The sequence below is a fragment of the Amblyomma americanum genome, chromosome 7 (genome assembly GCF_052857255.1).
Source record: "Amblyomma americanum isolate KBUSLIRL-KWMA chromosome 7, ASM5285725v1, whole genome shotgun sequence".
NCBI classification, from domain to species: Eukaryota; Metazoa; Arthropoda; class Arachnida; order Ixodida; family Ixodidae; genus Amblyomma; species Amblyomma americanum.
Window position 1 is genome coordinate 56,739,024 of NC_135503.1, and position 13,862 is coordinate 56,752,885.

A 13,862-nucleotide genomic window follows, 5' to 3' on the forward strand; every position below is an offset into this window, starting at 1 on the left:
TTCGCATTATTATGCACAAAACTAAAAATAAACAAAGGGACAAGCGTACGTCCGTCGCCAGTGCTGCGTCCGTTGCAGCTGCGTTGCGCGCCGCTCTCCTGCGGCGTCCCGGAGACGAGGCGCAGCCCTCGTCTGCCTCGCTGTCCGACGCCAAGGCCGCTGCGGAAAGGGAAATGTCACCGCTGTAGTCATAATGTCACCAAGGAACCAACACAGGTTATTGACCCCAAAAGAAACTCCGAGAAGCTTTGCTAAGCGTAAGTGCAACACCGCAGTGCTGACTGTAACCTAGTTGGCACCGTGGGAGTGTGTACGGTGCAGAGCGAGGAGACCACTGCAGACGAAAATATAAAAGCAAACACATAGGGTTGCTATCACATCGTTGCTTACTCACGAGTCATGTCATGATAGGACACGCCAAAGTGTCACACACTCACCCAAATGCAAGGAAACCTAGGCATATGTTGCCAGAACGGTTCCAGAAATAAAACAATACTCAAAACAAAGGCCACCCCTGCGTGCGTTACGTGTCGGTGTTGTCGCGTGCCAGAAATTCTAACAGTGTGCTTTCAGAGAGGTTATAAAGACAGGTAAACGAGAAACTCACGTTATCGCGCTTGTTTTCAGCTTTACGCATGTCTTGTCATAGCATTTTGCTATTGCCCGCATTCTCGACTCTCGGTATACACGATGCCATTCTAGAAAGTATCCAACCGTAGTAGCGACCGTAGACTTCGCCTGCCTGATTCAAACGAGCTAGAGCAGATTTTAAACCGACATATCAGAACATTATAAATGGCTGAAGCAGAAACTCCTTCGGAGTATCCGGAGACAGATGTAGCATTGATACTCGCTAGGCCTGAGTAGAAGGAAGTCTGGAACTGTCTCCTCTTTGGTACCATCCTCACTTCCCTGATTCATCCCTAATGGGAGTAAAACATTGCACACTCCTTGACTATTGGGCATCGTTAACTGCGGTGCTGTTCCCTGGCACTGAAACTAATGGCAGAACATGCACTTGGTGGTCAATCTTGGATCCGCTCAAAAGTGATGAGATCAGTTTGTCAGTGTTATGACTATTATGACTACAATGTCTCGCCTCTCACGCCACCATCGTACCGCTCCCTTGAAAGGCATATGCGTGATGACATCGATCCATTGCGTAAAATTGTTAAAGGCAACATATTGAAACACAAACCAATTCAATTCATTATTTGCTGTGCTCCCTGCACGCGTAGCACTAACCCTTAAACATGTTCCCCTGCAGTCTCATTTGATATAACATTTCTTTCTTTTTATGTAGCGTATAAATCACAAGTAGGTTCAATGGACAGTTACGTATGCCGCCGTGGTGGCTCAGTGGCTATCGTGCTCGGACACTGGCCCGAAAGACGCGGGTTCGATCCCGTCCGCGGCGGCCGCATTTCGATGGAGGCGATATGCTTGATACTCGTGTACTGTGCGATGTCAGTGCACGTTAATGAACCCTAAATGGTCGAATTACCCGCAGCCCTCCACTAGGACGTCCCTCATAGCCCGAGTCGTTTTGGGACGTTAGCCGCTGTAAACCATGCGAAACGAAACCATTTACGTGAGTTAGCACATGCTCAACTTCGTAATCAATTATCGAGTTAGCACTGACGGGGCAGCTGCAGGCGCATACCAGAGCCGCTCTCTCGTTGCCGCTCAGGAAACCAGCTTCTCAGCAACAAGCCTAGCCGGCTTTGATGTGCACGGAGGTCTCTATCGAAAATTTACAATACTGAAACATGACAGAGAGCATTGTAGATAGCAAGCATGTGCCTCTGTGGGATTTAACAATTTGCCGCGCATGATCCCATTTTTTTTTGCCCAACAATACAGACGTGGCTGTTATCAGAGGTGGCTGTTAACTCTCCCCGCGTGGTGTACAGAAAACTATAAGGCCTTGTGCTGGCGTCAGTAAGCAAACAGCACTCCTTGAAAAGTAAACCTTACGAGGTATTGTCCAAGTATGAACAAGCTCCTATAGTCGGATACAACTCAAGAACGAAGCGGCTTTTCCCCGTCGAAGAACCCCCTTTCCAGCCAATGGCGTCGGACGATTCTCATGACCCTGCTAGCATGACAATGCAGAGAGCGCCGCGACAATGTAGAGTTCAGACTATCCCCGACTAAAGAGGAAGGGGACTATCCCCTTTCATCTGCCACTCCCTGCATTCTCACGCTAGCATGGTCATGAGAATCGACCGACGCCACTGGCTGGAAAGGGGGTTCTTCGACGGGGAAAAACCGCTTCGTTCTTGAGTCGTATCCGACTACAGTCTTGTTTGTCCCCAGCCCTTGTGGCCCACTTACTGGCGTCCCTAATCGTCGTCATGGAAGAGGCGGCTGCGCCCGATTCGGCTCCGGGTGAGTTCCGGCCGTATGCGGAGGAAGAGGAGGCCTGTCTCCCTCCGGGCGCATCCCTCTGGTCGGCCGGCTGCTGGGGGTCGTAGATGACAAACTCGGGCCGCAGCTTGGAGGCGCGCTTGCCCTTCAGCAGTGGCACCAGGCCACCCAGGTACTCGAGAAAGAGCGTGTAGGTGGCGCTGCCCGACACCAGGTCCTCGGTGTCGTGGCGCACCATGGTGCAGTGCAGGCGCACGTTGTGCGGACGGGAAACGAACTCGCGCAGCTGGTGCGCCTCCGGAAGGTAGCACTGCGTACGAGGGGCAGGAAGCGTTAACGCCAAACGAAAAGCAGCGATATTGGAAAAGGCGAAAGGCAGCGGCACTGCGCTGAAGGAATCTACAGTTGATGATTTTTCCTGCGTAAACCTAGACAATAATTATGTGAGGATTCGTTGTTAGAAATGCAATATATGAATGGTTAAGCTGTTATTTATTTGATTGTGCGGAGACTGGGCCCACTCCGTCCTCTTAAGTTTGCTTCTCCGCTATGGCGTCCTCCCCGGAATGTACCACATGTGGCGTGCTAGAGACTATAGAACATGTTTTAGGCGTGTCCAGCGTATGCACGTGAAAGACTCATACTCGCATCTGCTCTGAAGCCTATGGACACATCGCTCCTCTCTGAGGATTTGATCCTCGGCGCTTGGCCAGATAGTTTTAGAACTGTAAAGGCAACGCGAGCGCTCTCGCGCTTTTTGAGCGACACGGACCTTGCCTCGCGTTTGTGATGTCAGAAAGTGTGCCTTGTTTTTTTTTTAAAGTAGTTTTTCATCTGCCTCCTCCCATCATCATCGTCCCCCATCGTGACCTTCTTTTATCTCCTCTCCCCGTCCCCCAGAGCAGAGTAGCAGGCCAGATATTTATTTTTCAGGCCAACCTCTCTGCCTTTCCTATTAATAAACCCTCTTTCTCTCTATGTCGTCCTCCTTAGTTGCCATAGCTAACAAGGGAGGTCGCCAACGTCGCAGCGACACTAGCACCAACAGATGGCGTGATTGTTGTGGGCACGGTGGGGACGGCCCTCTTCCTCTTAGGCTTCGGGAACTCGTCGCGCGCAGACGTTTCGGGCTCTGTGTTCCGCTCTCCGCCGGAGTCGCGATGCCTCGCGAGCTCATCCCTGTCGGCCTCAGAGTATTTCCCCTGGCTTAGAGCGGGCGAACATTCGCTCGTAACCTTGCTAGTAAATCGGACGCGCTCGATTCCTTAGAGAATTTTGTTGCTTGCGGGCGTTATTTTAGTTTCAGCGGTAATTGCCATTTGTGTCAGTGAGCCACAGTCGTTGTCCTTTTGCTCCCAAAGAGCTCGGCCAGCCGTGGCCGGCCTCCTGCGCTCCGTAGCGAGCGTGAAAACGGGGGGGAGGGGGGGGGGGGGGGAGTCGGCGGTTTCAACCGTCAACCGCGATTAAGCACGGAAAACATATTTGTCTCGATATTTACACCCAACAACTGACTAATTGATTCAATCGATCGTATACTCAACGCAATCTTGTACACCTTACAGAAAACAAGTAACATTACAATTACTTCTTCTGAAATGTAACTGAACAATTGCAAAGAAATAATCTATTAATATCACATTGCTAACTTCACCTGAAATTGGTTTTCAAAGTTTCATCTGGCATTCTTTCCCCGTGTCCTTGTGACACATGAGTAACGACTCCGAAGAGTATCTCAATGTACGCACTGGAGGGAAGTGCATTGCTTTAGCATAAAATGACCTTGCGCGCCGCCTCGAAGTAAGTTACGCTAATCGCCGCGCTTCGCTGCTCTTTGTCCTCTGAGGGGACAAAACGCAAGCTCATTAAATGTGACATTCCGTTGCGCCGTCATCGCGAAATGCGAAGTACAGAAAACGGGCTCATCAAATGTAGGTCGGTCGGGCTTGCATGTGCCTGTTCCGCAGCCCTACTGCTTTCCCTCTGACGCGATGTAATTCCGTGCAGCGCCGGTGTTTACTATAGAGTTAAGATTCTGTAAGTTCTAAACATTGGTTGCAAAAAAAATATTAGTTGCGTTACCAAGAACTTTCTCCCTTACAAAAAGTAATCAATGCGTTACAAAACTCGACGGATATGTAATTTATTAAAAGTAATGATTACCTGTAACGCGCTACGCACAAATCTTCTCAAAAGTAGCTTTAAATGGCTGTTCTCAGTCAAAGACGACATACGTCTTATGCACAGCCCTTTTGATGCGACTTTCAAATTATGGTAGAGCTAGGCGCTCACTTCTCTCATATATGCTTCATGCTGGATATGTTGCCACTCAATTTTTTTCTTTTATTGTCTGGATATCAATGACGATTTCTGGACGAATGTGGCTCCAGCTTTCTTGCCCCATCCAGGACTGCTGCTACGGCAATAATCAGCGAATTGCAGCCGTCTTCTTGGTGCGTACCAGCCAGGGCAAATTTACTACCCCTTCTGTCGGTAACCGGTCGTAAAGGGTGTGCAGGCAATTCGCAAAAACAGCGATAAATGCCCGTTGACAAAGCAGCGAATGTTTCGGATATGACGTGTGATCTGACGTACTGTCAAGCACCAACACAGTGCCGTGCCCATGAGCCGTAAATATGATCCCTATAACTCTCTCTGTTACTTGATTTGTCGCGACGGACAAAGGAAATAAAACGCTTCACTGCTTCGCGTGTCCTCTTCCTTAGATTTTCACATGACCTGTTACATGCGAAAGCTTCGTTTTGACTCCTTTGTTACAACTATCCCATCTCAACAGCTTATTACGCCTAGCACCGGATACAAAAAAAAATGGAAAAAAGCACACATGCTGACAAAGCATAACGCATGCGTCACTGTCAACAGAACGGTTTGTCCGTATCCGTTGTGAGTACACATTTGGTAATGGAGACGGAGACGACAGAGATGTGTGTTTCCCCTGCGCTTGCCCCGACTCATTCCTGCCCGCACACAGAAGCGAGTGAACGGAGATGCCCTTTATGGATCGTTAACGTATATGCCTTGCATGAACCTCGTAAGGCCGGACTGTTTGATGGCCTCGGACCCGCACACGCACGCACGCAGTCGACGCTAGGGAGAGCGCGCGTGCTGTCAGTCTCTGCTGGCGCAGGGATTGGACGAATGGTTCTCTCCCTTTTACGACGACGCGCATCTGCACCGGTCTTTGCCGACCCGTACATCCGAGGTCGTAACTCTTAAGAGAAGCGCGAGAGCCTCCTTTGCCGTGCATGTTTGTTCGTTTTTTTCTCTGTCTCTGACATCGTTTGTCGTGCGCTGGTTAACGACGAGGGGAGGGGGGGGGGGGGGGGTGTTCGCTGCGTGGTGGTGATGGCGGTCCAACGGTTCTGGGTGCCACCGCAGATGGGACGCGGTATGCTCAGTCAGAAAGAACCAACTGCGAATGCGTACTGCAGCGAATAATTTATTCGTAGATCCGCAAGTACTGAAAAAATTGATCGTACCAGCACCAGCACTGCTTCAATGCTTCATTAAGAAACTAGATCAACAGGACATACACCTTGTCTTGTTCGCTTTAGAGAGCAAGATCAAGTACACAATACGAACGGAAGGAAGAGCGCTTCACCTTAACTCTCTTGTCATTCCCCTTTAGAAACATAATGAAATTGTGGTTAGACATCAAGTAGAACGTTTTTGCGGGCTAGTTGGTTGATTTCTATCAAGTCAGTCTCACAGCAATATAAATATTTTTTCACATTACTTTTTAATATGGACAAAATAAGCCAAGTTGTTTCTCTTTTTACACAAAATCAACAAAACTGATACATTGATATTGGCGTTAACATGCCGAGTCCAAAGAAGCGGAATGAAATCCCGGCAGCTGCGGTCGCAATGTGTGTTTGTGTGTGTGTGTGTGCGCGCGTGTGTGTGCGCGTGTATGTGTGCGCGTGTGTATGGCGAGGGTTATGCAAGGGCACCCGTGAGCAGTGTAATGCCAATTGACGTTAAAAAAAAAAAAAACTACATGTGGTCTGACTTAACCCGGACTCTCCACGGCGGCGTCTCCCGTAGCCCACTCCCAGCATTGGATCATGAAATTGCATATATCATTCATTTTGAAGAGCGTTAGCTCTTACCCATCACGTTTCGAGATTTCGTGGGGTCTGCTACCGCCCTGAGATCATAGCGCCATCTATGACAGCAACTAAAAAAGAGCACATCTCGCATTGAGACTTGTAGCGCCATCTACAATAGCATTCAAGAAACAACAACCACCTGCCACGTGCCAATGATGACGTCACGGTCCAATATTGTGGATAGAGGTGGAACTATGAGTATAACGTCAAGGGACGAAATGGCGGCACAGTTTCGGCTTATCGAATCCAAGATGGCGGCCATTAAATTGGTTGTGCCTTCCCATCCCTTGCTCGCCCTACATGTGCCGTGCGCCAGAACCTTGAACATTCTCTCTGTAGATTTGGTAATTTTTCATCACCCTACAGATCAGGGGAAACTGCTTTAGGTTTCCTACAAGACTGTACCTGGTGCCTGGAGCATGTACTTGGTCTCTGGCATGACGCGCAGCTTCAGTGTCACGTGGAACAAAAGCCTTGTCCATTTCGTGGACGCGGGCCAGAAACGAATTCTCTATAAATCCCGTCTGCGTTTGTGAGTGCTCGAGTATTGTGTGTGCGTGCGTTTCGTTTTATCTTTCTTCACCATCATCCGGAGAATATTGCCACAAAGACTTCCAGACAAACATCTCCATTAATAATTAAAGTGCGCCTGCTCCGATGTATCTTATCTTATAGCGAAAAACAGAAATTTCATTTGAGCTGTGCATTTCGGCCCGTGATATTTTTAGAATTATTCCAACAACTGATATATGTAAACCGACAAAAAAAGAAGCGGAGGACTGTGTATGCAAAAACAAAAATATGGTACCTTCAATTAATCAGCTGAATAATATTCACAATGAATGAAGCTGCTAATCTTCCCCTCTCCGAATGAGTGTAGTGGTTTACATTACACCGCATACTGCCGTATCGCGGGCACCTCTCAGTAGGAGAAATTCGCTTTTACCAATCCCTACGCAAGCATGTTTCTTAACGCGGCTTCTGCTAGAAAATTACAGCAGCGTCGACTAGCTTCCTAGATTCTGGGCTAAACCAGCTGTCTTGGAAAGTAAGCAACATTAACTATTCAGTTGTAATTGGAACGAAAAAAAATGGACGGGAGACTTAAGCTTCGAATTAAGGATATTGCGCGATAGAGTTAATGAGTTAATGCCCATTGTATGTGGAATTGGTAAGTCTCAAGTTTATATGTCCCTGGGAGACCTCGTATCAATCCTGGCGCAATGCTGCAGCGGTTAAGAGATGCGCCACTGCCCTGCGATGGCAGGTGCTGCAACCGGTGGGTCTCGTGCGACCCAAGTTGCTCTTCCAGAGCAACCTCTCACAATCAACCACCAACTGCCCCCTGCTAGTGTAGTTAGCTTCTTTACAATCCAGTGGGTAGGTTTTGATGACCCCCCCCCCCCCCCCCCATAGTCACGTGAGTCCTAGGTTGCGAACTTAGGTTACTTCTCCGGGTGTGGCTGCCTGGGCCACCTTACGCCACCCTATTTATCGCTCACAACGCCGACGCCGGATTTTCTGCGTAACGGGGCCTTCAACGCAATCGCGTTAGTAGAGAGTATTAGTTTCACGCACGTAGAGCTCTTACGGGTGACCAGTGCGCATGCGCAGAACGCAAAGGGTATGCGCGAGTCTCACGTACAGTACGTGAGATTCGGATTTTTACGTTGCGGTCTTTGCGTTGCTTGCGTACGTAGCGTTGTCAAACATGGGGGCGCCCTGCTCGCCGCTTCACAGCGATAACAGTTTCGTCGCTAATCCCTCGACGCGATATCGTGTTCTAAACTGTTGTATTCGCCTTCGATTTGCCCATTGTTTCCCTAGCATAAGGTTTCAAGCGACAAATAGCTTTTGTTTTCCAGACAGAAGGGAGATTTTTCAGCTGTTAAGCCTGACGAAGTAGTGTTGCTCGTCGTCATAACAACGGTCTCGCGAGATCTAGAACTGAGAGAGCCCCAAACCAGCCAAACATATCCAAACCGCCAAACACGAGGACAGACCGAATGGCTTGGCTTAAAGACTTGTCTTGGATGCTTTAGGCTACAACCAGTGTCTGTGTTTCTTAGTAAATGGCGCTAGGAGTAACGCGCGACGTGCGTCGCGTACGTGTAACTACAAGGGTTTCAAACGACTTGCGTGCAGGCTACGTAGACTTCTCACGTTTGCGTACGTGAACCCTCTACGTACGTCAAACTAGAACTCTCTAATGTTGAAGGAAGGAAGCGGGTACATAGAGTAGAATCCAACGCACTGCGAAAGGTGATCAAACTCTCGCGTTAATCATGCCGGGTGAATATGCGCACAGCCAAGCCTTGATTGGCGGAGTGACGAGCCTCACCTTGACCGTCTGTCCGAAGAGGTTGGCCACCAGGGCGCGCAGCCTGCGCGGCAGGGGAAGCGTGTGCACGGCGGCCTCGTCCCTCAGCGCCCGGTGCAGGGTGAGGCGCGAGAGGAGCTGCAGCGAGGCCATGCGCCGCGTCACCCAGCCGATGTGGATCACGCTGCCCGTGGCCACGAACAGGCGCTTGTCGTTGTGGCCCCACGTGAGCGCCGTCACGGGGCTCTGCGCACGCCGGACAACAGCGAGATCTCATCGTGCGTCCTCGTGAAAAGCGAGGTGTCCACCTTCCACGCGCCGAAAAGGATAAGAAATATTCCCCCGCAGCTTTGCACGTGACCTTTCACTTTCACGGAGCTTCCATTGTGGCTAATAGCGGAGTGATTTTCAAAGCGCTTCTCTACTTTGCTCGAGTGACAATGTCGCCACGCAGACAAATGTTAGTTCTCATCTTTCACTAATTATGAAAAAATTGGCGGTGGTTTAGCTCTGGTTATACCTGGAGTGACGCGATAGCTACAGCTGGGCGAGTGGAACTTGGTACCGTGACCAACCACGCGACGACCCACGTGATCAGCCACGGCGCCACGCCACCGGCAGCTGCTCCGCTCCACGTGACCAACCACGTGACAGCATGGCGGCGCAGCCACAGGGTGGCGCGCCGTCTCGCTGAAGGCTCGAAATGCTGCCGTAATGTAGCTATCGCTACAATAAACACACGAAATTCGGCGAGAATAATTTTAAAGTTTTCGGTCAGTGGATGCCAGCACTGTTAGGATCAGCTTGATTTAGGAAACACAAGCAGTTTCAAGCAAAAATTAATTACCATCAGATTTGTTTTGAGCACGCAGCCTTATTGCTTAGTTTGTAGGCTTCAGCAGGTCTGAGGAAAAGAAAAATGCGATGCTCTCAACTGCCGAATGACCACTGGGCCATCGTATTTGAGACAACAACAACCACCACTGGGCAGATGAACTGCGGGAATCGCGCACCCAGCGTTAACATTTCTTTCGCATACTCTGCCTTCTAAGTTAATACTGTTGCAGATAAAAACGACCGTGGGGCAGGCAGGCGCGCCGACGTACTAAAATTAATAATTTTGTGGTCATGCGCAGTCGAAACGAAGAAACTCGGAGGCGGTGATAGCGGTACTACGGAGTCGTAGGAATCAGAATTACCCCAGCTCTCGGCCTCTCTTCATTTGAATATAGCGCTGAAATTTGTAGTTAACAAATTTGTACCGTCAAGAACAGCCATGAGCATTGTTAAATAAGATTTGGGCGGCTGCATCTGCTCACGAACAAACCATTGGCGTCGCGGGAGCCTAGGGCTAGTTAATCCTCACAATGAGGCGAAACTGGAAACGATAGCCGCGTGCACATATGGCAATAAAAGAAAAAAATAAGATTAAAGGAAGCGTGCGTGCGTGCATGAGAGATCCTCGCGGTAGTACAGTCAATGCGGGGCCATGTATCCTATCGTACTTTAGCACACGTGATTGTAGTAAGAGTAATTCAGACAGCACTGTACCGTCAATAAAACAATAAAAACAAACGCACAAAATAAAGGTGTATTGATTCTGCGAGACGAGGCACCTTGCACAGAACTAAACCACAAGTGACTGGTTTCCGGTGACGCCGGGCTCGCTCAGCCGTTACCTGCGTGTATGGTATGGAGGCTACGAAGCGAAGCAGACCCGCGTCCGTGTAGAAGTGGATGCGATTGCGGCAGTCTCCGTCGGTTGATTCCGATGCGACTCCAGCCACAGCGAGCACCTCGCCGCTGTTGGACCATTCCACTTTGATGTCTGTCGAACAGCATGAAAAAGAAAAAGTGCACATTCCTTGTTGTCTCCGGCTATCTGAAGAGTGCGCTAGCATCCCGACGCAATTCTAGCACAGAGTTTTTTTAAAGCTACCTGAATATCAGAGAAGCGTTGAAAAGCAATGAGTGTAATTTAAGTACAGCATACTCCCCATGACGTTGGCTTTTATGAGCGTCTGCATAGAGACAGCATGTTAGGAAAAAAGTCGACTTTACGCCATCCAACGGGGTGAAGAATTAGCACCACTTGTGCCCTTCGCCCTTCTTGGGAGAGCGATAGCGCTAACACTAATGGAAGTGCCTTATTTAAGGAATATGGCACAATGCTGTACGACGTTCGGGTATCTTCAAGGTGCACTGATCTGTGTTCACATTACATGGAACTCGAAGTGACCACCATCCAGCTGCTCAGTGTGGCTTCTTCGCAATAATAGTGCATGTGCAGAAAAGTACGCTTTACAGGCATACCTCAAAAAAAAAAAAAAACGAAGCGTGGTCCTTCGTCACTGTCGTAGTCACTGACGTAAAGCTAGGGTTTGGCTGCATGTGTTGCCCGGAGTGACCACGGCATGTTGTCGCGTCAATTAGAGGGCACTGCTGTCTAATAGCGCATCGTTAGGTGCTACAGGTAGAAGATAAACACGAGGTACAAAGCAAGGCTCAGCGACCCAAAATAAATAAAGCGGCTTCTTCGCTAGACGAATGCACAAAATGTTCGTTTGAGCTCAGGTTAAGACGCCTCACTCTCTGAGCACGCCTCCTAAAAATAGCATGGACACTGAGTACATGCAGTGTAGTTACTTGTTTCTATTTGTTTTTGCTTTGCGGACGCTGACCTAATTGGAAGGTAAAGCCCCTGGCAGCAGCTACCAAGACGGCGGTTTTCTGCTCTATTATCGACAATGCCTGTTCTGTTTTAGCTGGCTATGCTCCTGTATAAATCTTCAGGGTAAGTATCATGGTCAGTGGAAACCAAAAAAACTAATATGATAAAACTGAAATGCAACCTAAATGGCAAGAGGAAAATAAAAATGACAAAATGCACAAGACAAAATTCGCACCTCTATTAGCCATTAAAGCATAATCCTGTCTTACGTATAGCTGTTACTTTAGCGTCTAGGTGATTTTAAGAACACGATAATCCGTGGAAATCGCACAGTGTGGGCTCGGGCCTGAAGCGCTTTTTTCTTTATGACACTGCGAAGGATTCCACCACGAGAACCATGAAAAAGAAACACCCGAATTGTCGAGCCTCTGTTTTCTCTATTTTTTCGCAGTTAGAAACACAAAACTGTTTAGCTCAGTGCCGTGAACTATGATGTTTCATTGTATTTTAAAGCTTCTTTCAAAAAATATCAGCTAGAAGACCTGATTTTCAAGCAAGAAAAGACGTAACAAAACAGACATGAACAGACGTGTGCTTAATCACACGGGCTTAAAGCCCACCCACTAAAGGACTGCTACTTTAACGGAATGATAGTATTTATTGCAGATTTGATGCAGGGTGTTTCAGCTAGCTTGTGCCAAGACTTAAAAAAGCAGCATCACACGTGCTCTGCGCCTCGGATTAGCGCAGTAGTGTGAAGCAGTTCACGATATATCTTGCGAAGCCTCAAGGTGGGTGATTAGCAAATATTAACTAATTAACCTTCGAAATGGTCATTTCGGCAGCAATTTCCCAATACGATAGTTGTGTCTCTTGATCAGCAGCATCAGCGCCGCCGCCAGGACGGCCAGGACGGATGGCGAGTATATATCTTGAATTCCACTGAACGTAGCTTACATTGACTACCTTCTTTGACAATTGAAAATCGACGATGCACCCAACATGGAATGTAAGAGAGAACTTCGAGCACGCAGTTTGCACATGCAGTCGTTTGCACCTCCAGATTGGGGGTTTTCAAGACTGCTCTCGTAAATTGAGCAGATTCGTGCTTCAATGTGCAGCATGCTTTTGTACAATGGGAAGCAGGAACTTGGCACTAAGAGTGGCAAGTTACAGGTGGCGTTTTTCAAGGTTACCGAACTAATATACACCTTAATAACATCTTAATAAATTGCACATTACAGTAACGTACCTCAATACACCTAACAACGCCACACACTGTGCGCGTGTTTTGTCGTTTTTCACCATTGTTATACGGAGCGGCATGTCGGGTACGCGCCAACCAAATGCCTTCAGCAACACTAAGGGCTGTATGTCTCTCTCTCTTTCTCGCTCTCCACATCCTGAAAAAAGAAAGAACTTTCTCATACACAAAAAGTGACGGCTCCTTAAGTTACGTGCCCTCAGATTAAAAGCGTAAGCGGTAAAACTGAGCTTTTAATCACCATCTATCGCTACTCCCATTTCATTGCAGCTCGCTTCGGCTTATTGCTATCGGAAACGATAGTTTAACTCCGGCCATCAAAAACGGTAACAAGTGAAAGTAATGAGAGGGCGTACCTTTGAGACCGGTGTTGATGATGGTTGGCGAAATGTCGTCGTAATTCTTCATGACATGAATGGCTCCATTGCTGAAGCAAACGGCCAGGACGGATAGCTTGGATTCGGGAGCTGTGCGTTGTGGGATAGAGAGGCAGGGGCAATTTGGCTCGGTAACGACTCTTCCTACGTAGCAGGTGCTATATATAGAAACATTGCTCCCATTGAACGTCACAGCGAAGCAAAAGAATGCCCTTCTAAGCAGCTAGCATAGGACTAAAACCTACGAAGAAATTCAGGCTATGAAAGCGCTTAAATTTACGCCTAATCGTTGGAACGTTTCCAGTGCGTATCTGTCAATCCACACATAAATATATTTACTGAGAAATATGGAACAATACGTCTGGCAGTGTTTGCATCCCTCGCATACTTGTATTTATTATTTTTAACGAGATAAACTTGAAAACGAGAGGTTAATGGCCGATAGTGGCCCCAACCGCTTCCTTTCGTAGAAAGGACAAGAGTTGTGCAAGAACTGAAAGCAGAATGCACAACGCGACACTGACAGAAATTCACGACACAATGCGCCAGTAACGGCAACAGTGTATCTCATAAAAGAAGAGAAGGCATAGCCTATTTTCAACACTGAACAATCAAGTCCAGATTTCTTGGACATCATTTTTCATTGTAAGGCAACTGTGGAATATTGCAAAATACTGTTATGAACATATGAATGGGAATGGTCTAATCTTCTTATGCGTACCTAAATCTC

The 13,862-nt window shown here is 48.1% G+C and overlaps 1 protein-coding gene across 1 annotated transcript in view; it reads right to left on the reverse strand.

Moving 5' to 3' along the window:
- Tusp (WD40 superfamily protein Tusp) overlaps window positions 1-13,862 on the reverse strand; it is a 222,136-nt gene that overhangs the window by 32,377 nt on the left and 175,897 nt on the right. The window contains exons 4-8 of the mRNA XM_077632302.1: window positions 13,112-13,222; window positions 10,500-10,648; window positions 8,842-9,066; window positions 2,338-2,680; window positions 50-159 (exon numbers count right to left, since the gene is read on the reverse strand). Of these exons, the coding sequence (XP_077488428.1) occupies window positions 50-159; window positions 2,338-2,680; window positions 8,842-9,066; window positions 10,500-10,648; window positions 13,112-13,222 (938 nt within the window). The remainder of the gene's footprint in view (window positions 1-49; window positions 160-2,337; window positions 2,681-8,841; window positions 9,067-10,499; window positions 10,649-13,111; window positions 13,223-13,862) is intronic.